Source organism: Hoplias malabaricus, chromosome 3 (genome assembly GCF_029633855.1).
Source record: "Hoplias malabaricus isolate fHopMal1 chromosome 3, fHopMal1.hap1, whole genome shotgun sequence".
Lineage (NCBI taxonomy): Eukaryota > Metazoa > Chordata > Actinopteri > Characiformes > Erythrinidae > Hoplias > Hoplias malabaricus.
The window spans coordinates 35,724,761-35,747,303 of record NC_089802.1 but is presented as its reverse complement, the minus strand read 5'-3'; the positions used below and the strand labels follow the sequence as shown (position 1 = coordinate 35,747,303).

Below are 22,543 nucleotides of genomic sequence, written 5' to 3'. Positions count from 1 at the left end.
ACCCACGCAGACACAGGGAGAACACACCACACTCCTCACAGACATTCACCCGGAGGAAACCCACGCAGACACAGGGAGATCACACCACACTCCTCACAGACATTCACCTGGAGGAAACCCACGCAGACACAGGGAGAACACAACACACTCCTCACAGACATTCACCTGGAGGAAACCCACGCAGACACAGGGAGAACACAACACACTCCTCACAGTCACCTGAAGGAAACCCACGCAGACACAGGGAGAACACACCACACTCCTCACAGACAGTCACCAGGAGGAAACCCACGCAGACACAGGGAGAACACACCACACTCCTCACAGACATTCACCTGGAGGAAACCCACGCAGACACAGGGAGAACACAACACACTCCTCACAGTCACCTGAAGGAAACCCACGCAGACACAGGGAGAACACACCACACTCCTCACAGACATTCACCTGGAGGAAACCCACGCAGACACAGGGAGAACACAACACACTCCTCACAGTCACCTGAAGGAAACCCACGCAGACACAGGGAGAACACACCACACTCCTCACAGACAGTCACCAGGAGGAAACCCACGCAGACACAGGGAGAACACACCACACTCCTCACAGACACACCTGGAGGAAACCCACGCAGACACAGGGAGAACACACCACACTCCTCACAGACACACCTGGAGGAAACCCACGCAGACACAGGGAGAACACACCACACTCCTCACAGACAGTCACCCGGCGGAAACCCACGCAGACACAGGGAGAACACACCACACTCCTCACAAACAGTCACCCGGAGTGGGACTCGAACCCACAACCTCCAGGTCCCTGGAGCTGTGTGACTGTGACACTACCGCGTCATTGTGCCAATAATGTATTTGTAGTGAAAGGCCTACTGTACATTTTCATTAGCATTATTGAGAAAACTTTGCAAACTGTTTTTGATGTTGCTGGACCTTACCAGGTAAACCTATAATAAGGTGATTTGAATGTTAACAAGAACAATCAACAGCTGAAAAGGTGTGTGAAGTGTCCTAAATCCATTCTCCAGTAAAAATCAAAAAACAGCAAAAAAAAAAAAACTGAAAAAATGCAGAAAAAAAGAGCAGCTTAAAACAATTACTTACAGTGGAACTTCTTTTTATATCCAGCATCTACCAGCAGAGAACCTCAAGTGTGTAGCACTCCATTGCCCTATATTTGATCATTTAGCTCTAAAATAAAACCCAGTCACAAAGGAGCACATAAACAAAATGATATGTAATAAAACACATAGAAAAATAAGGAATTCTGAACTAAACATGAATAGCTAAAAGTGAACTAATCTCTCCCTAACATACTTGAGTAGATGTAAAAAGAATTACTACTTGTAAAATACAAATCAATATTTTACTTAAATTCATGTTCTTGAGAGCATACAACTGCTTATTGCAGACTTCTCTGTCTCTAGGCCACACATTTTCAGTTGTACATTTAAACATAAACACACACACACACACACACACACACACACACACACACACATACACACACACACACACAAATGTTTTGGCATTTTGCCCATCTGACAAAGGAGAAGCTGTCAGCGATGGATTAGAGCTGGAAAGATTTAACATTCAGAATCACATAACACAGAGACCATAGTGAATTAACTGATAGGCCGGCCTCCAGGGCTCAGAGCCTTTATACAACATGGAGGAATACGGTAAACATGTCCATCCTCTCATTGTTTCATTAACACCCACTTTACATACACATACAGGTTCACATATCACCCATACAATCACAGCCTCCCTCTTTCACTCAACTCACTTGGGACAGCCAACATCTTCGATAAAATTTAAGGTTGTTATATGAAAACTTTACTTCCCTTTTCTGTTCTAAGGTATCAGACATGTTCTAAATCTAAACTATGAACTGATAACCTCTACACAGAAAAACATAGCTAAAAAAGAACATTAATTATAAAAACAGTAAAATGTAATAATAAATCCTGATAGTAAATTTGGAATAAATTCTGATTTATTATACTAAAGGTTCAACCTTTTGGCTTGTTGGCTCATTTTCTAAAGTCAATTTCCATGTATTTTCATGCTATTCATCAATGCTGTTCTGTACCCCCAAATACTTTATATACTTTACTGTTTATATATATATATATACATATACTCTCTGTGTGTATTTATACATAGTCTCTGAGAGGAGTTTTTTGGGGGGTTTTTTTGTTCCTGGAGCTCCCTCTAGTGTAATTCACTTTTACAGCATTGTACTGAAATCAGTGGGTGGGTTGTTTCTTGCCCTCCTCTGACAGTTACATAGTGCAGCTTCTGCAGTGCTGAAGAACAACAGAGGCTTTATTCCCATTCCCATACCCATTACAGGTTAGAGAAGCATCAAAATTATTTTGAATCTATAATTTTAATATCAAAATATTACCTAGTGTTCCTTTACAATGTGTCAAACCCTAAAATATTTATGCTGCAAATGAAATTCAATTATTCTATTGCTCCGTAGGCGTCTAAGGCATGACTGTGAAGGCCCTGTCCAATATATATATATATATATCAGTGGCGGATGCTGGTCTTTCAAGGAGGGGAAGCTCAATTTCGGCCTACATCATAAAATTTATTTATACGTAAATTCTACCCTCCGTTCCTTTATAAGAAAATGATCTGTGACCCTGTCGTACCAACAAGGCGTCTTTTCCAGGGACTTGATTAGTGTCCTCTCAATGGCCAGCAGAGCTAGGCTGCTTAAACGGCCTTGGCCCATGTGAAGTGTGTCCGCATGTGAGTGCTTTGTGACGGTGGAGGGGCTCAGCAGCACACGCTGGACAGAAACTGCCATAGAAGTCAGAAAGACTGATAGAAGTCAGTCTCCAAACACAAGCAGCTACAAAAAACACCACCAGAAATAGAAGCTCGATTTGTCATTAGTCATTTATAACAAAGAAAATGCCGCTAAGAGGTTTAAGAAAGTCTGGTTCAACTCAGAACAGAATGAAAATGTAATGCTCCCACGGATCTTTACACCAGAAGATCGCTGATTCGCTCATTTCGCTGTCAATCAAAAGGGATTCAGCCTCAGACAGATCATCCAATCATCATGCAGAAGCTGAGCGTCCGGGCCAGCCGAGGCCAGCCCACTACCCCATAGACCCCCAGAGACGCTGAGCGTCCGATGGGCGGGACAAAGCCCAGCATTTATCAAATCACTCGTCTCGTTTCGCTGCACTTCGCTGCTTCGTTATTGAACTCCGTGGACGCTCAGAGTCCACACTGTTTAAATCACTGTGAAGGGAATGATTGAGAGGAAAGCCGCGTCTTTACCAGTGATAAGAAGCTGATTCTGAACAAAAGTTGAGCGCGTTGTAGTCCATATTTATTCAATGACATGTACACACAACAGTATATATTTGATCACTTATTTTTTGACATTTCAGGGGAAGATGAGCTTCCCTTGCAGTCTTAGAGCAATCGCCACTGATTTTATATATATATATATATTAAAAAACAGTGGCCTAGGCTTCTCTGTGAAAGTGGACATAGATCATCCTACAGACATCTACAAAACCCACTCAGGTACAGAATGTTCCATTCCTCTTGAAGTTAAAAAAAAAAAAAACAGAAATACTCTTTCATGCTTTTAATAAAGCCTTTACAGAAGAAATCCTCTACTTATCAAGGAGCTATGTCTAACGAAATGCCTCACCACCTGAGCAAGAGGACATGCTGAACTATATGTACAAAAGCCAGATTTTTGTATCAGAAATCCAGTACAAGCCTCAATACGATCAGCACAAGCAATCATACAGGCATTTTACTGGCATCCAGGTGGCATCAATGGTTCAAGAGAATGCAATCAACTGAAGAAGGAGAATATGGAGAATGCATCACACTCAGTCATGACTCCCAGCTGTCATCAACAATTTTCAGAGGACTCCAGGAAACAAATGCTTTCCCCACACTAATACTAAATAATCTCCAGCTCATTGTTGGAGAATTCTTCAAACATAACCTTAATGTTTCTGATTAAGTCCACAGAGCAAAGTGCAAAACTACCTTCAGTTCAATGCCAACATAGAAGACACAATGATATTTCATAGTCTCATACACAATATTCGCTATATTCCAGTTTAAGTCCCCAAAAACCAAAGCATAAAACCACCACACAGCGGGATATGGCATGGTAATATGCTGTTGTCATTGTGGGAGCCCTTTGAACAAAGCTGTTTTTACATGCAAATGTAGGGCCTCTGATTCCTTTTGATTCAGCCCTCAGCGTTAGACCCCAGTAGGCTTCTGAACGCACAAGTACCGTTCAGGTGAAATTACTGAAAATTGGTTTCTGGCTTTGTTAAGCACCTGTGGTGAGATCAAAGAACACACTGCATATATGTCATCGAGATTTCAATGGGCAGTAATCATTTTGCAGTGCCCAACATCTTAGTCATTCAGCTTATAAGGAAAACTTTGCAGGATCTGTTTGTTACTAACAAAAACAATGCAATTAAAATGCAAAGTAATATTTTAAACAAATATACAAAATTCCATTAAAAGCTTTTGTGAGTTTCATTTGCATGGCATTGAGAATTCATTTTTTTACTGGCTCTTCTAATTCCATCTGTAATAGACAAAAAGCATTGTTTTAATACACCCCTCCAAGGGCATAGAATTAGCATGGAGGTGACGTGTCCCCACCAATATCCAGCGATTATTGAATTGTCTCCGGCCAATAATTTGATCCCCGCCACACACAAAAAAAAACCCAATCTGTCAACGTCTCATTAACCTCGAGGTGCAGAAAGGGTTAAATCACGTTCTCTATTCGAGCCCTACCTCGCTGTAATTCCTATGGCCAGTGTGATTGGCTGTGCCTTTCCCTGCTGTCACCTGAGTGTCTGTTGTTTGGTTGTGAGCAGCGCCAAAACTGGAAGGAAAACTTTCCAGTCATAAGTAAATATTACTGTGCAAGACGCAGGTGCACTGTGGGTGACACATGGGCATCAAAAGTGAGTGAAAATGGCAGCAAAAAAGAAGAAGGTGGACATAAGGAGCTATTTTTTAAAAGAAACGTGTCAAGTCAAGTTTGCTAACGAAATGAGCCCAACATCAGACTAAAATCGTCTGTAGCTATGAATAACATGGTTTGGAAATTAACTGCACAACAAACCAATTGTCAGTTCTCTTACATTGTCATATTATCACGGAGCAGAGGGGAAAAAAAACAGGCAAAAGAGGCCGGTCTATGCCATTGGACCCATCACAAATAAAGCTGCATAAATAAATGCAAGCAAACAAATGTGCGAAAGTTGTGGAAATCTTCTAATTGGTCAGTTCCACTACTTTAATGTGTACTCACTGCTGACACAGGAGTGTATCAATATGTAATGATATGTTAGTGGAGTGAAGGCACTACATTACATCTATATGTAAAGGGATGCCATCAACTCCCCTCAGTGTAATGCTCCAAAAAAGTAGTGTAAATCTTCTCAAAAGCGCAGAGGTACTGGAAAAGTGCCATATTACTACAACTCTTTCAGAAGAAATGTTAAATGATCAGCTGTCCACAGCGGTTCAAAATACACATGGTTAAATGATTTTTATCACAGAAATGACAAAAGAAAAAAGCCCTGCCCAAACGGAATAAAATTTCCATTGGGTCTTAGGGTAATACCCTTTTTATGGAGGGTCCTCTGTAGTTTTATTTCCATCCGAATCAACCATGTCTGCGTTTTTCTCGATGTACTCAAATATTACTAGCTCAATTACCTACAGTTTTCATTGAACTCAGTGGTCGTCTGAAAAGATAATTCTGTCCAGATGCAAATCTCTATTTTAACAGGCTGTTCTTGCCATAGTTTGGGCACTGCTACGTACCATATTTAGCCTCGGAGCCTCCATTTCCCTACAACAATAAGCAAATGGAAGTTACTGAACCAGTTACTTGGTGTAGGTGTTAAATTTTCTTTAGACTTTACCTTGGAAAAACGTTATCAGAAGAAGGACAAAACTAGAACTCTGCTCGTGATCATGTGACATCACAATATAATTCAGGAACTAGAAATTTGTCCTCAAGGTCTTCATTGCCTGTGAGAGTTTTGCCACAAAGGAGGCATATCAACATTTTTATTACAGATAACCACCTGAGAATCTCATTTAATTCGAATGGGGCTAACACAAACAGAGAGAGGCCATTTTTGGTTTTCAGGGGGGGGGGGAAATTAAATCAGATAACTTTTCCAGATATTCGGAGAGACATCCTCCAGCATGTTTAGACTGTTGAATTATGGGGGCTCATAAAATGCAAACCACTAAGTTAAAAACCTTGAGGTAGAATAACCCCCACCACTCCAAAATGTCCATTGAGCGCGTATATATATATATGCTGCAAGAGCGGGAGAATGAACAAATGCATGATGTTGCTCAGAAGCTATAGTGCCAAAATAAAATTAATTCTATGAAGTCAAAAACACAGATTACAGACTTGCCCCTTACAATTTAGAGACTCCATAGGTCAACTAAAACATAAGGAATTATTTACCAAGTCTTATCATGAAAGGTGACCACCAGTAGTAACAAGTATAACTGGTTTAACCTCATCAATTTATATGGACTCAAACTCAGAAAGATCAAAGGGTTTATAAATAAGATATGGCGGATGGTTCAGGAAGTCAATATTTGGTCAGTGAATACAACTGAACACAAACACTTCTATGATGTCTTCTGTTTCTGGTAATGCAATGGAAATTTTAGTAAAATGAGGGAAATTACATTCAGCTACAATTTAGCTGTGTGAAATTATTTGCAAAGAAGACTTAAATGCCACAGTTATTTCAAAATCTTACATTTTCAGATATTTTTAAGATTTGTTTTATCTATGTTCTACATTGAAATTGTGGATTTCCCTCAAAGTACTAAATAAACAATTCTACACAGAGGAGAAAGAAATATAGAAATGACAGATGACAATAATGTAAACTATGACTATACCAAAAGGTCAAAGACTTGTGTCATTTATCTTCACTGAATACATCAGAGGCTTATTAAATTATGACGTCAAACTGATGAAAAACAAGAGCCATCGCAAACTTTATCATTCTGATGTAGATCACTCAACAGAAGGGGTAGTCAATTTCATTAAAATGATTCACATCACAGCAAGGGGAAGGTGGCAATGAGGGCCATTTTGGTGTTGTACAGCTGGGAGGGGACTAGCAGTAGTGTATGTGTATAAATGCACCCAGCAGTACACCAAGGACCAGACCAGGACTGCAGATTGCGCTACATCTTTGCACCATCTGAAAATAAATAAATCAACATACTATCAGCTGATTTCATTTTAAAAAACTTAATTTTTGACATTGGAGTCTTGTTTTGTCAGATTTTATTTTGCTTATCTTCTCAGTAATGGAAATTAGGAAATTGCTAGCTGTAATTATCACCATGATTGCGCTTGCATGCAGTATTCATGGATTATCTTTTACTGTTGACAAGGAGAACTGGGTTTCCAAGAACTGGCAGGTATGTGTATATTAAATATATTTGTGTAAATATGTGTCTATCTGAATACATTCAAAACAATGTAACAGCCATGTCCATTTTGATTCAAATATTAAAGTCACAATGGGGAAATAATAAATGATAATGATCGTATTACAAATGACCCAAAACAATACTGGGGTATGAAAATCATATATATCACAATGCGGGTTATACATTTCAAAGTTTAAGTGCTCTTTTATGACTGTTGGATTAAAAGAAATACAGAGGAAAAAAGATATAATGACTATTGTGACTTTAATACCATTAAATAAAAGGTATATGTTTAGAAAATAAAAATTCTAAAATGACTGCATTTTAATAAAAGGATGAACCTTTTGAGGAGAGACTGGCAAGTGAAGTGGAAAGTCTAATCAAGAGATCCAAAGCACACCAGTTTTACGGACTTATGGGAAAGCGTTCTGGTGAGAATGGGTTCCGTTGATAACTAGATGAGGAGTAAATTTATAACATATTACAGCTGCTTGTATCTCTAAAACGTAACTTTACTGGAGAAGGAAAGAGATATACACAACCAGTTTTAGAAAAATCAAGAAACTAGCACACAAAAACAGCATTTGGAATTTTATATACCCCATCTTTACTTCCCTAGATATGTCCCAGCCTACAAGAATGGATCGAAAAAGTAAGTAGTGAACAGAAACATCATTAACTTCCTTAAAACTATGAACATTTTTAGTCTCATCTGATTATTAGGTATTATTCTCCATTAGATCAATCACATGTTTCTTATTTAATGGTAATTTCTTACTCTGATTATAGGAAATAAAGGGGAGATGTTTGTCGGACTTATGGGTAGGAGAGCTTTAATGGGAGGTAATCATTTATTTAGGTTTATAGTTATCTAAATTATGTACCCTTTCAGTTCTTTACTGCCAAAACCTTATAAACTAATTAGCAAATGTACTTGTTATAATCCCAGCTGAGAAAAGTACAGCCATCAATGCAGCAATGGAATCAAACAAGCAATCAGGTGCTCCATTTTAATGAATTGTTAACTTAAAAATGGTAAACAAATGTAAATATGCTAATATTTTTAACTTTTTTCTTGTGGCAGATCTGCAAGAGGAATGGGACAACCTTCAGTTTTACTGAACATGGTTAAGATATTGTTTGAGGAACATCCTCGGATTTTAGTAGGAAGAAAGTGAACTTTTTCCTTTCCTAAAGTTAAGCCTTATCTCAGCCTGTTTTCAGACTAAAAATTAAATGTTATGAGGTTAACTTGAATGCAAAATTAAAATGCAATTTAACAGAAGCTACCAAACAGAAAGCTGATCCAAAAATGTACTTTTTTTATTTATTTGAGAACAATTTCAATGTTATCAAAAAAAAAAAAAACTGAGTAAAGGAAATTTAGAGCCGACATGTTGACATAACCATTACTTCTGTCACGCTCCATTCCGGAATGACTGAATCACAACAATCTTGTGTCTTTTGTGATTTAACACCCCTGATTCAATTTATCTGATCGTTTTTAAACCCTTATAAAGTAAACTGAGTATGGAAGCAAGTAACTGTGCATTTCTGTGGTCTTTTACACTGCAAAAAACTAAAAGAACAAACAAAATATTTTGATAAGTGGGGAAGGGGGGAGGAAAAAAAAACAAAACAAAAAAAATCTTTTTCACTGAGATGGTTACTGAAAAATATAAAATATAATTTGACCCATTTCTACAAACAAACCATTTAAGTCATTTTATCTAATGTCGAATTCCATTTGCAGACAATTACTTGCTTTGAGAAATACTGAAAAAAAATTGAATTCATGCACAATTATCTACACATGGAATAAAACATTTTCTTTCGAGAGAATTACTTAAAAGATGCATACAAATATAGTTATGTTAAACAATTTCACATTTTTACAAAGCTATAACGACAACTGCTAAGATATTTTTTGTTTTTTTTTCGCAGTGCAGAATCCTGCTTCCGACATTTCCTAAACCTTCGTAAGAAATGAAAACGCATGCCCAATTTAGAAATGCATCCTCAAAAAAAGGTCATCAGTAAATAAATACAGCTGTATAAAAGAACACTAAAGAGATAGAAGCACAAAGTCTATGCAGAGACCAAAATAACACTGAAGGCTGAAAATTCATTCAAAAGACACTGAATTGGAAAATTGTAAAAGGACGAAATGGGTGAAAAATTATGTTCATGTTCCTTTGGGGGGAGTCCATTTCAGTGAACTGGGATCAATAGCCTTGTTGTTGGTCCCTCGTTTGGTCTCTTTGGCTTTCCACTCATCAATGAGGTCCTGTAAGACCACATATCAGGAAAAAACGTCAATATCATCATCAGTGAGGAAGGAAAAAGGGAGGGGGTGTGTACTATACCCATATTTTACAGGTGAAACGATAAGTATAAGGTTCGATATGTTGGTAAAAAGCAGAAAATACTGCCGCTGTACCTGTCTCTTTAAAACCAGATGTTTCCCCTTCCAGTACTTCAGCATTTGTAGTGATTGCAGAGTGCTCACGATGTCCACGGGGTTCACTGCAGTCTCTTGGCTGATTTCTGAACAAAGGGGCATACGACTGAAATTGCAGCACTCAGAGATGACAGAAGCACTAACAGAACAATCATTTTAGGGGTGTTCCTGAATTTTTCCTTACCATTAGCGGGCTTTCCTTCCTCCATTTTTAAATCCACATATTAAATGATAAATTCATGTAGCTTAGAGAGTTCTTACTAGTCTGTAACACTCTAGCTAGTTTAATTCTCTTTAGGATTTTGGGGTTTGGTTGTTTGTTATTTGCTTTTATTTAAATATAAAAATCCAGAAAATTATAAATAATCCAGAAAATGTCCAACTAGGATTCACTAGATGTTACACAGCTCTGGGGTCCTGGGCTTTGTGGGTTCGAGCCCCACTCCAGGTGACTATCTGTGAGGAGTTTTATGTTTTTTCCTTGTGTACGAGAGGGTTTCCTCTGGTTGTTTTGGTTACCCCCCACCCACATTCCAAAAAACACACATTGGTAGGTGGACTGGCTACTTGAAAATGTCCCTAGGTGTGAGTGTGTGAAGCCCTGTGATGGACTGGTGACATGTGTGAACAAAAAATAAATAATTTTTGCCTTTTGTACAAATTCCTCCTTGATGACAGAGCTCTGATTAATCAATCTGATTTTTACAATGCAGAAATTTTTCAAAGTCGCAGCCCATCAATTTAGCACTTGGTGTGAAAGGTACTGTTAATAACTGTGTGCATTCTTTTCAAAACTAGTCACACGTATCTTGTGCATAATAGGGTGAACGGACTTAAACAGCGAACGTGGACCTGACATGATTTCCCACAGAAGAGTGCCCATAGCAGCACACAACCTCTCATTCACATTGTAGCACTCACCTTTGATGGAAATCTCTTTGCCTTGAAAGTTGTACATATAGCGCAGGAGTACTTCCTTCCAGTAGCTGCGGTAGCTTATGAGTCCCAGGTCAGAGAGAGGCCTTTCGGGAGATCCAACCTTTTCCTCCACTTTGGACAACAAGTAACCTACGAGAAAATAGAGGCATTTAATTTAAAACAGTTTGGAAAAAAACTCTAAAATTACATGTTAAGAATAAATTTGTGCTCAATATAATAATGACATAACACCACCTTAATTTTCATGGCCTGTTAGAATTCAGTGGCCAAAACTTTACACATGCTTTACAAGGATGCATTTGTATAGCGCTTTTTACAATGAATGTTGCCACAAAGCAGCTTCACAGAATTCTGTTAAATTTTGACATGAAATGCAAGGGGTGACCTATCCTCCTCTGGTCATATAAATGGCGTTTGTACCTAAAAATGTTTGTAAAATTTAACATATTAGGGGAAAAATATTTCTAAATAGTAATTAGGCATGAGTGTATGCAGAGTGATGTGTCAGTTTATTACTATTAAAAATTAAAACATGTCAGTGGGCCAAGAGCACTAAAAAATCTTTGTAAAACTAAAATTGATCTTCTTTTCTAGACAAGAAGTATGGCTTTGTTTTCCCCCAAACTGCATAAATTTTATGAAATGTCAGCTGTGTAAAAGGCAAATAAACAATGGTGTTTTCTGGCTTCACCTGTTACAGAGAAAACGTTTTCAGGCAAAAATATGTGGAGACCTAAGTGCTCAGAATATTTCCTGTGAGATGAAGTTTGCCAGCAATGCACAAAGCAATAAAGATACTTTGTGAGCGTACAAGCTCAGATACTTTCTTCAGTTTTGTTTTGCGAGTGGACCAGTCACAGGATTTGTCACGTAGTGCCTTTGAGGAGTTCACCCAGCGGCCCGTGTATGACTTCGCAAGTGAAGCCTCCATGCAATGTCTGTAGTTGCTTGTTTTCTTCGTAATAATGTTACATTGTTCGCGGAACGAAATAATTGGAATCAATATAATAATAATAATAAAATTATAATAGAAGATATGAATTTAAAACAAAAATGCATAGTTATAGCAAAATAATTAGAGATTTCAAGAACTGAGTGACAGAAGTATAAAGTATATTCTCTAATTAATTCCTCTACAAACTAAAGGAATAAATTAGATACACAAAGGACCAGGGTGAGTCTAGTATGAGCTGTTTGTAGACCTTCAAACCCTCTAAAAATTGTTGAGCAGGTGAAAAAAAGCAGGTGCACCTAGCACAGAAGTCCTCTGAAATTACATGGAAATTAAATCCTATTGCAACTGGTGGTGGAAAGTAACCACTTACTGAAATCAATCAGCATCTTGCCATAGCCCTGCCTCATATACTGTGGCATGGTGAGAATGCACGAGACATTGTAGTTCAAGAAAGAGTTCTTCTCCTGAGAAACAAACCAAAGGAAGTTTTAAACCAGAAGGAAACAAGTTGTTTTCATACATTAAACATTCACATACAATGTTTATATTATAGGACTGCCTCAAAGAGCAAGTGTTTTCAGCTGGGTTATAACATGTTGTGCTCAATGGCATTCTTAATAGCAATGATATAAATAATAATTTCTACAAAATAAAATGCAATCAAAAAAAGAAGCTATGATTTGTTACTTCTCTTAAGCCAGATATACACTATATGATTTTGAAAGTTGTGTGTGTTGGTGACAGCTCACACTACACGTTTGAATCGTTTATGTACGGATAACGCCTGCGAGTTACATGCTCTAACTGTATGAACGAAGGACATCCGACTAATCTGATGCGACGTGGGTGCTTACGCTGCAGGTTGAGAACAGTTCTGTCTGCATACATTCTTGGCGTGCTGTGTATCAAACTCAAGCACACACACACAAACACATATTCACACATAGCGAGAGAGACAAATGCTTATAGAAACGCGCGGTGTTGATAACATCAGCAAAGCACAACTAAAAACAGCAAAACTTACCAGGCAACTTAAAAACACTGACTATTTCCTGCCATCATTTTTACGTGCATGCCTGTCATGGTAGGAGGTTGATGACATCCAGATCATATAAGCAAGAATGCTGCTGCCAAAACTCCACTAACCTAGCTTTCAAGTACTCAGTCTACACAACGTGCTGCCTTTGTGCCACTGTTTGTTGACACCTTTTACTTATGGAGTACATCTGCAAAACCTTTGGGAAAACAGGTTGTGACGTTGAGAAATCAGCTCGCAAGACTGCTCTCACACTGTGAGACAAGCGACCAAAACTGACATGACAGAAATCAAGCCGACCACCCGAATGGTCAATCGGAGCTCAGTTATGCAGTTAATCGGACGTTGCTACCCTTTTCAAACATCAGCCCATCGAGCCAAAATTCAGGCTGATCCTGAAATCCAGTTGGCTACGACCATATTGGGCTTAAAATTGGGCTGTAATCACATAGTGTACGTCTGGCTTCAAACCTTTAACTGTATTTACAAGTGACAGATTCCACCCCGCTCCATAAGCTAACAGTTCCTGGGGTCTTAATTAAATGTCTGAGAAATGTTTTTGACAAAATACAACAAGGATCAAACAACACAGCACCATTCTAACGCATTCTAAACAGTTGTTTTTAGAATCGCCTGTTTGAGTATGTTGCACTAATTAACTAAATATCAACACAGCACAAAATCTCAAAATATAAAGTTTTTACTAAACATTTGCCAGTCCCATTTTTTTTTTTAAGTGAGTAGCAAGCATTAAATTCTATTTTTATATTATTATTATTATTATTATTATTATTATTATTATTATTACTTATTTTTAGTATTTTTAAAATTAAGTTGATTAGCCATAAACTGGGAATGTTTTCTAGGTACATTTTTCAGTTACACAAAGGTTCAAGAGGATGTACAAATCAAAGTCTTGTTTAATTGCACTTCACAAAAAAATCTAAAAAAAAAAAAAATAATAATAATAATAAATAAATCAATAATAATAATACCTACATACATGCATATTAATGACACCCTTTATAGTATTTTGCATTTTATGGACATGTCTATGACTAAAAAAAAAAAAAAAAAAGTCTGTACAGACAGAGACAGATGGGCTGTAGGTTTCCATTCTCCTGTACTTACTCTAGTTTAAATAAATTATGACTATGGACTTACAGATTGATGAATAAAGATGGGCTGTCCCACTATGTGCAGACATCAACTTTAAAATCTTTTACTATATAGTCTATATTTGGATCTTTCAAGTCAAATACTAACATACCAATTACAAATATTCAATCCAGTCTTAATATAAACAACAATAATATTGAATAATTATTCAATAATAATATTGAAAAATATATAATGAATAATTATTAATTTTATTAAACATGTGTTACATGGATATTTTCCCTGTGTCCTCACAGGGTTCCTCCGGGTGCTCTGGCTTCCTCCCATGGTTGGTAGATGAACTGGCTATTTAAATGTCCATAGGTGAGAGTGTGTGTCATCCTGCGAAGGACTGACGCCCCTCCAGGGTGTGTTCCTGCCTTATGCCAATGAATGAATGCTTTTCATGAATGGGCAAATAAATAAATAAATAAATAAATAAATAAATAAATAAATAAATAAATAAATAAAAAACTTGATAGATATAATATCTAGAACCTTCATACCTTTGAGAAGTATCCTACGAGGTGACAGCCGGTGTTGTCAGCCTCAATCATTACATAAAAGAGAAAGGGCTCAACATCGTAGTACAGTGTCTTATGGTCCAAAAACAGCTTGGCCAACAAACATAAGTTCTGGCAGTAGATCTACCAAGGGGAGAGAAAAGGATTTTTTTTTTTGGTTATGGAAGGAAACTGAATATTTTCAAATATTCACTTACTGTAATAGTAAACTATTACTGCTGTAGTAACAGAGAGATCTTACTTTGTTCTTTTTCCCATCAACCTCAAAAATGGAAATGGCTCCTTTCCTGTAAACCTCATCTCCAGGGGGGTGTTTCCACACACATTTGGCCTGCATGGGTCACAAAAAGATTACAATGGGGAAGCATAACCTTTATATGCTACACAATAATGTTACATATTAATAATAGAGGATAATATATAGTGTTATGATGTTTATACATAATCAACTGAAATCGCTAGCAGTGATTTTCAACAAAATGAGCCAAAATGACTTCAATGGCACAGTGTCTGGCAGGTGACTGAAAAACCAGTCACAGAGGTGACCTGTAATCACTCACTCTTCCAGACCCATCTTTGTTCTAAAGAAACTTTCCTCTCAGTGCGGCTGAATTTGCTAGCTCCACTTAATTGTTCAGAGACTATTTACTCTTGTTGCCAAACATAGATGTTAGGTACCCACCTGTTGCCAGGTACACCTGATAATAGTTATGAACGGTAACACGTTGGTATCAAATGGTGCTTTTCCACCGCATGGGTGTGGCTCGACATGTTTAAAGTTTGTCACTTTTCCACCGGCAGGGCTCCTCCGCGAAATGGAGCCGGTGACGTCGTAAAACCCCATCTCTAACAGGAGTTGCTGGCTTTGAAAACCATAACAAGGCGGCAGTAAAATTAGGCGCTGTTTACTTATCGTGTATTCACGTGTTGTTTTTGTTGTTTTTGGACAGGTCAGTTCGCACAGAGCAGCTTTACTAGTTGCATGTTTGACTTTCACTGGATTTGAATGAGCTCTGTAATTTGTGGTGATTCACAGGTCTCTCTGGCCAATCAGTGCTCTGCAGGGTTTACACGTCACTATTTAGTACCCATGCTCAGCATGGTTAAAATCTGGAACGAGCTGGGACTAACAACCTACCGGTTGCCAGATTTTGCCGGCGGAAAAGCAAAAGAGCCGTGCAGAGTTGTGTAGGTTCCATGCAGTGGAAAGTGCCATAACACATCATGGTGGGGCCAAGCCAAATTGAGGAAATCACTTCACCCCCTTCTCTACCAGTTCTAAATTGTTTAATCTTCATGAAATTACACTGTATCACTGTATATGACTGGATTATAACGTGGTTACTTCCAGGGAATTCTTGCACTGTTCATTTTAAAATTTTATATAATGCCCCTCCACCCGCTAAAACATAAATAATAAATAAGATACGAACAGAAACAATATTCAATACTTTCTAATGGTGGCTTTTTAAGATCAGGTATTATGTGTAGCAATGAAGTCTTTACCATGTGCCTGCGTAGGATAGTCTGGCTCTTCATGTACTTTAGGCAGAACTCGCAGACATAGAGACGGCCAAGCCTGGCATACTCTTCAGGATATGGAGAATGATACCAAGTGTCCAACTCATAGCGCCCAAATAGAATGGTCTTTATCATGTTACTCCCCTCAGTGATCTGGCCCTGCATGCGTAGCTTCTCCTGAACCAAGCATTCACACAGAACACCATAAAGATATAAAATACATAAGCCAAGTTCACACAAACACACCAGCACTTATTCAAATCCTGAAATCTCTAAAATACAAACAAATATAATGCCATTATACTACACAGAGTAAACAGTTTATGCTATCTGTCAGAGGGGCCTAAAATGAAAGCATTCTCTTTTTAACAAAAACATCACTGGTGTTTTCTTAAGGAATGATTTTTACCAAGTTCTGACATGGCACGATGCATCTGTAATATATTTTCCTTAACTGGAGTTAAGGATAAATAAACGGTTGCTATATAGTAATGGTTATAACTTTATTCATAAAAAAGGCCAAAGGTTTGAGTTTTAACAAAAGTGTTCTGTTACAAAATGCTTTACTGTTCATTTTGTAAATTACTGCAGTTAGAAAACAGTCCAAACTAAATGAAAAGGAAAAAAGGAGCCATCATTGGTTCTCACCAGATCATCCGAAGCCCTTGCCTGGGCTTTTCTAAACAGCTCAAGATCATATTCACTTGTGATGTTTTCCAAGAGTGGCTCTCTCGTTGTTCCATGAGTCTGCCTATGCTCCTAAAATGGAATAAATAACATATTTATACACAGTAATTTCTCCAAAATCTGATATTTTCTAACATTAACTGCAGTCTAGAAGTATCATGAGTAATTATATATTTTAAAAAATAACTTTAAAAAGTCATACCATGTACTTTTCCTTCTGCTCCTTTGTAAGTCCAACATCACGTCGCTTCCTCATCTCCTGAACTTTCTCTTTATACCTCACCTGTCTTGCTGTAGGGGCCTATAATGAGACATCCACATAAATAATAGAAAGGAAAATTTAAATATTGGCTGAAATTCAGAATACAGTTTAGCTGTATTCTGGGGGGTGGGGGACATACATTTTAAATACATTCTGGAATCTACGCTTCTTAAAAGAATGCCATGTTCCACCTTAAAATGTTGTACTTCAGGCACACACTCTTCTAAAGCTGGGGTTACACTACACACCTTTTTCCCAGATTTTAAACCTTATTTCTTGTATGGTCGAGTCTGTGCTGCTCAGCTCTAGTCTGCAGACTCTGGTGCAGTCGCAGTTGTCAGCTGGAGGGAACGTCAAGTGGCTCAGACTCCAGTTTTGATTGTTTGATTTTTTTTTTTTGACCTGACATAATAGCGTAGTGTAAACTCTTCACCAACTCAAGCCTGAATACGTCCCTTCAACAGCCAATGAGAACAGAGCACAGTAAGCAAACAATGCAGCACTTTTGGGCATACTACTTCTACCGCTAATGTTTCTGAACCATTTAAGGGGGAACGTAGCCTCAAGTATGTACTATTCCACTTATCTCCAGCTCTCTCTGCAGTGTGTAGAGAAGGTGGACCTGTTTTTTTTTTTTTTGTGGACCTACACGTATAGCAGCACAAATAATAATTGCAGCGGGTTGTAAAGCCTTGTTCATCTAGAAAACTTAAGTCGAGAGTTTAGAGTTGTGTAGTGTATTATCCCCAGTGATGCAGTGTGTGCCTGACATTTTTCTAGTCTCTGTAAAATTCAACAGAGAACAGTCATATATTGTGAGATACCAGTCTATTTAAAATCTGCCCCCAATTTAAAAGTCATGTAAAGTATCTAAGGCTTAATTTAAATGTTCCACTAAGGACAAGTTTGTAACTGCTCCACTTCAATTCTGTATTTTGTTATACTTTGCCCTTGGATCTGCTCACTGTAAAGCAAAAACATTTGGAGAAACTGTGGTGAATTCCTTAGTCGTTTTACTATTCATAATCCCATAAACAACCATTATAAACGTGTCTGCAAATATTTTTCCTCCACAACAGCATTTTATGGCCAACTGACACCACATGACGGCCCAAGAAACAAACAGCATTTCTATTAACCATTCAGACCTATTTAATCCTTGTTATTTTTTTGTCATTTTCCCTCTTTATAGTGAAAGGGCCATTTTGAGCATTTTCAGAAAAGGGGCTTCTCTAATATTTTACCCTCTCCTTAAAACAAACCAGGATTGTGCAGTGTGCAGTTCTATGTTTTGCAAATGATTACTGGTGTAGCACACATTTAGCACCAAAACAACAAGATAACACATTTAGATTACTTATATAACAATGACAAATAGCATAAACCTGTTCACAAATAAATAAATAAGGCACCTGATGACGTGTAGCATGCCTGTTTTCCTCATTCTGATTTTGACCACGTTCATCTTCTTGTTTGTCACGCTCAGTGGCTTTTACCTTAAAAAAGTGGTAAAAAACATTTGTGAAAACTAACACTACCAAAACGAGATTTGAGATGAGGAGTTTTATTAAAACCATAAAACTTAAAGCAAACCTTGCACTCATCTGCTGACAGATTATGGTAGAGGGGACAACCAGATATAGAAAAGTGTCTTTCATGTTTTCCAGTTAAATGGCCTGGGGGGAAGAAAAAAATCACCAGAGAGAAAATTTAACTGAATCTCTTCCAACCTTAAATATGTGAAAACATCTTTGACATATAAATTTATGATTAAATATTTATAAAAGCTGAAGGAAATTATTCAGTGCATACATCTCTAAATTTCAGCATGATATGAATTTTTCTATTTTAGCCACAGGATTGTTAATTAAATATTATCTATTACAAGCAATTATTACATTCCAGATTCAAAGCAAGTGAATCATAATCTTCTGAATGGTGTTTCAAAATACTGCATTTTAAACCACTAATTTGCAAGGTAGTTAGTTACCAAGAGAATTGCACCCAGGTGTGGGGCACTTCATGTTGAAATTGTAGCTTTCATGGAAACGGCGTCGTTTTGGTCTGTGAGAGGGATCACTGCCAGAGTCTTTTTGGTCCTTGGCAGCACCTTCATCATGGGATGCATTAGGGCTGGAGATGTCGATATCTGATTCAGATGAGGGGGCATTCCCTGTTGGTGTCCTGGGAGGAGACTCATCTCTCTCGGCTACCTGCCTCACATCTGGTGGGGCATCTACATCAGGAACAGTTAGATTTGTGTCTTTACAAAGAAATGACACATGTTCACTCCCTAATATTTAGATTTACAAATGTATACCCTCAAATATTACACCGATGCTAACTATCGTACTCAGTTGTATCAGTTTCATCAAAAATAAATGGTTCTCTGTGGTTTAAATTCATTTATCACCCACATTTTTCCACAGTCACATATTTCATTATTAACATTCCACATTGGCCAGTAATTTAGAGGAAAGGAAATTAAAAGCATATATTTGTCCAACTGGTAAATATTATTCACAAAACGTATTAATGTTCTTTAAGCTTGATTTCAATGTTTAATGAAACGTACAGCCATTTAACATGTATGATTTACTCTTTCAGTATCTAATCATTCTGACTTACACAAATATAACAAATAATATTAAGAAAGAACACGATGTTATACACATATACCACATATTTTCCAAGTGGCAGAAACATGTTTATATACACCAGTCTGTATGTTTTACCCTGAGAGCTCTGGCTTAGTCTGACTGAGGCTCTGGTCAGTCGGGCGCTGCTGCGGACGGTGGAGTCAGTGTGGCCACCACCATCTGTTTTCTCCAGCTCAGCCGAGTCATCAGAGTCTGCTGTGCCATCTGAGCTGCTCCCAGCTGTCCTCTGGAAATACACAATAAGAGCACATAATTAAACAAATACAGTCAATAGCTAATGATTGTCATCCTTTGTCAAATTACATAAAGATTTCTTTTATTATTATTCATTTTTCGTTTTTGTTTCTTTAGACAGGCAGGTGCTATTTGGCTTTCCAAGACATCAGTGCTGCTAAAGAACCAGTAAGAATTAACTGTACTTACGTCACTCCTCTTGATTAAAAAAAATAAATAAAAACACTGTATTACAGTACATTCAAACTCTAAAAATCCTATTGGGATTTGAAGAGTTTATCAACAGTTGCAATATTTTACATGCCTCCTCCTGGATAAAACTCACACACCCAGGGCTGCATTAACATTATAGAATGACTTTTCCACAGACGCCTCGCTGGCACCTTCACTCCTAAAAGCAGAATATGAGCTCTTCTGCTGCCACCACCAGTATTTTTCCACACAACAGTTCTAAAGAAAAATTATCTATGCTTAAATATGACACACAGGCATTAAAACACACACAAAAAATATATTTCCTCCCAATATCAATAAAGTTTATGGTGATTGGCATATGTCTGCATTGCTCTGCAAAAGGTAAACGTATAAAGTGGTGCATATTTAAATGGAAAACCTAGAAACATGAAGAATCTAGTACATTCAAATAAAAGTAAAAAATTACAAACATTTTCTGATAAAAGGAGGATTTGTTTGTTCAAGGTGAAAAAAATAGTAATTTGTGATTTTATAAAAATGACTGTGTGTGTGTGTGTCATGCTTCTAAATGTTTGAGAAAACACATCTCAACTTTCTTACTAGCATTTCGTAGTGACACTTTCTGCAATATTTCATGCACAAATTCTAATTATTTGCTACGTTTGATAAAGTTGTATAGACATTAATGAGAATATTTATCATCTCTGTAGAAGATGTGCTCACTTATGATCTTTTCTTCTATTTTTTACCTCCATCTTTCCCCCTTGCATTTATGTGCTACAGAATTAATTTAGAATTCTTATGTAGGAAATACAGAATATGCACAATTTTACCAGATGTGCCCGATTTTTTCCATACAAACAAGTACTAAGTTAAGATTCATTCCTCTGCTTCCAGAGTCCTATGATCACCAGATATATATTGCACATAACGACAAAAGATCATATGTTCTAGGTCCTAGTGTCCTGTGTTCCCCAGTCCCCATGCCCTACCTTCGCTTTAGTTATATATTCCCTTAGTTATATGTTCCCTTTATTTAAACAGGCAATAACTTCGGTCAACGCCATTAGTGTTGTTGTAGTTCACCAACGTAGCCACCAGAGGCCGAGCATCCTGAATTCCAGCCAATGCATTTATGCATTAGTCAAGGCGACCTCAAGCGGCCAAGCAGAGGAATGATAACCATTTTTCTAAATAGATTTCTAAATAGGGTATATATAATAATAATATAAGACCAGTCTTTATATTTGACTGTTAATTTGCACTAGACAAAATTAAATGCACTTGTCAAGCGCTCCTTTAACTATAGCTACTTCATTTTTTATACTGGGGGAGGGGGGTAATGATAGCTAACGGTAGGTTGTGGGCTATTCATTCAGTCATGTACAGAGCTACGCACGTCACAAAACTGTATTAGAATCACTATTTTTATCTGACATAAAATTCTCAGTTTTTCTCCTTCCCTACTGATTTGTTTGTTTATTTATTTAGATCTAAAGCAGCCTTAGTTGTGTTAATGTTTCTATATCTAGCCAGCTGCTAGCTGCACGCTACTCTCTCATAGAGCTCCGCTAATGTGACAGAGAAGGGGTAATGTCAGATTACATAAACATGCTCTAGAGTGAACATTACTAAATTACATCTAAACTGTAAAAATGGCTCTGCCTTTTGGGACTATGTCCTGATACCGGTTGCTATGAGACGGTTCCCCTAGAACTGTTTACCAGAGACTCTCTTCCTTACCTTTCTGCGAGGCATATCGGCTAAAATCACTTAATTCTCGTCCGTCGTTGATGTAAAATAACACAGCCTTCCTTGATATGCAGCTGTTGATGTTTGAATTCGCTTTTTAAAGGTCTCAGATAGACGTTTCCCAGTCCGTGGCTTCAAAAGACACAGCTAAGCTAACTCAGAACAACAACTCGCGCCACATTTCTTCCTATTGTAAATGGGCCAGGAAATGACGTTCCGAATCCCAATAACAGTCCGTGTTCCAATACTTGTTTTTGCTTTACTTAAGTTTATGTAGAGATTCGTACTTTCCTGGGTATATTCAAATGGTCATACCTTTGCTTTCTCTCATTATAATGTAGTATATTTCACTCACGCTTTCTTTAGCTATTTTTATACACACAAATATACAATGTGTATATATGCCTATGTAGACATACTTTCAAATGGCTCATTGAGTCCCCTATAATACAATTGGTTTTTAATGAAATTGGTCTTTAATTCAAGCCATGCACGACCCACGAAAATGCACAAGTGGCAGAATCCTAAACGGCTTATTTTCTGCGTTGTTTTAAGGCCAGGCGTCATTATACTAAGACCTACACAGAGCGCTAGATAGGGAGAGAGGGAACAATTCGAGACTCACCCCTC

At 37.6% G+C, this 22,543-nt stretch overlaps 2 protein-coding genes across 2 annotated transcripts; one reads left to right on the top strand and one right to left on the bottom strand.

Annotated features, from left to right (window-relative positions):
* The first annotated feature begins 7,403 nt into the window (after window positions 1-7,403).
* Window positions 7,404-8,651, top strand: si:ch211-131k2.2 (protachykinin). The gene is made up of 6 exons (XM_066662918.1): window positions 7,404-7,517; window positions 7,864-7,960; window positions 8,149-8,181; window positions 8,319-8,372; window positions 8,455-8,529; window positions 8,614-8,651. The coding sequence occupies exons 1-6, from the start codon at window positions 7,404-7,406 to the stop codon at window positions 8,649-8,651; spliced, it is 411 nt and encodes a 136-aa protein (XP_066519015.1).
* A 194-nt stretch (window positions 8,652-8,845) lies between these two features.
* Window positions 8,846-22,430, bottom strand: kat7b (K(lysine) acetyltransferase 7b). The gene is made up of 14 exons (XM_066664784.1): window positions 21,905-22,430; window positions 19,808-19,958; window positions 19,063-19,308; window positions 18,666-18,748; window positions 18,485-18,568; window positions 17,013-17,111; window positions 16,772-16,882; window positions 16,109-16,300; window positions 14,844-14,933; window positions 14,585-14,725; window positions 12,255-12,348; window positions 10,912-11,058; window positions 9,970-10,076; window positions 8,846-9,816 (listed from the first exon to the last, which is right to left on the bottom strand). The coding sequence occupies exons 1-14, from the start codon at window positions 21,917-21,919 to the stop codon at window positions 9,715-9,717; spliced, it is 1,662 nt and encodes a 553-aa protein (XP_066520881.1). The 5' UTR covers window positions 21,920-22,430; the 3' UTR covers window positions 8,846-9,714.
* Window positions 22,431-22,543: the final 113 nt, after the last annotated feature.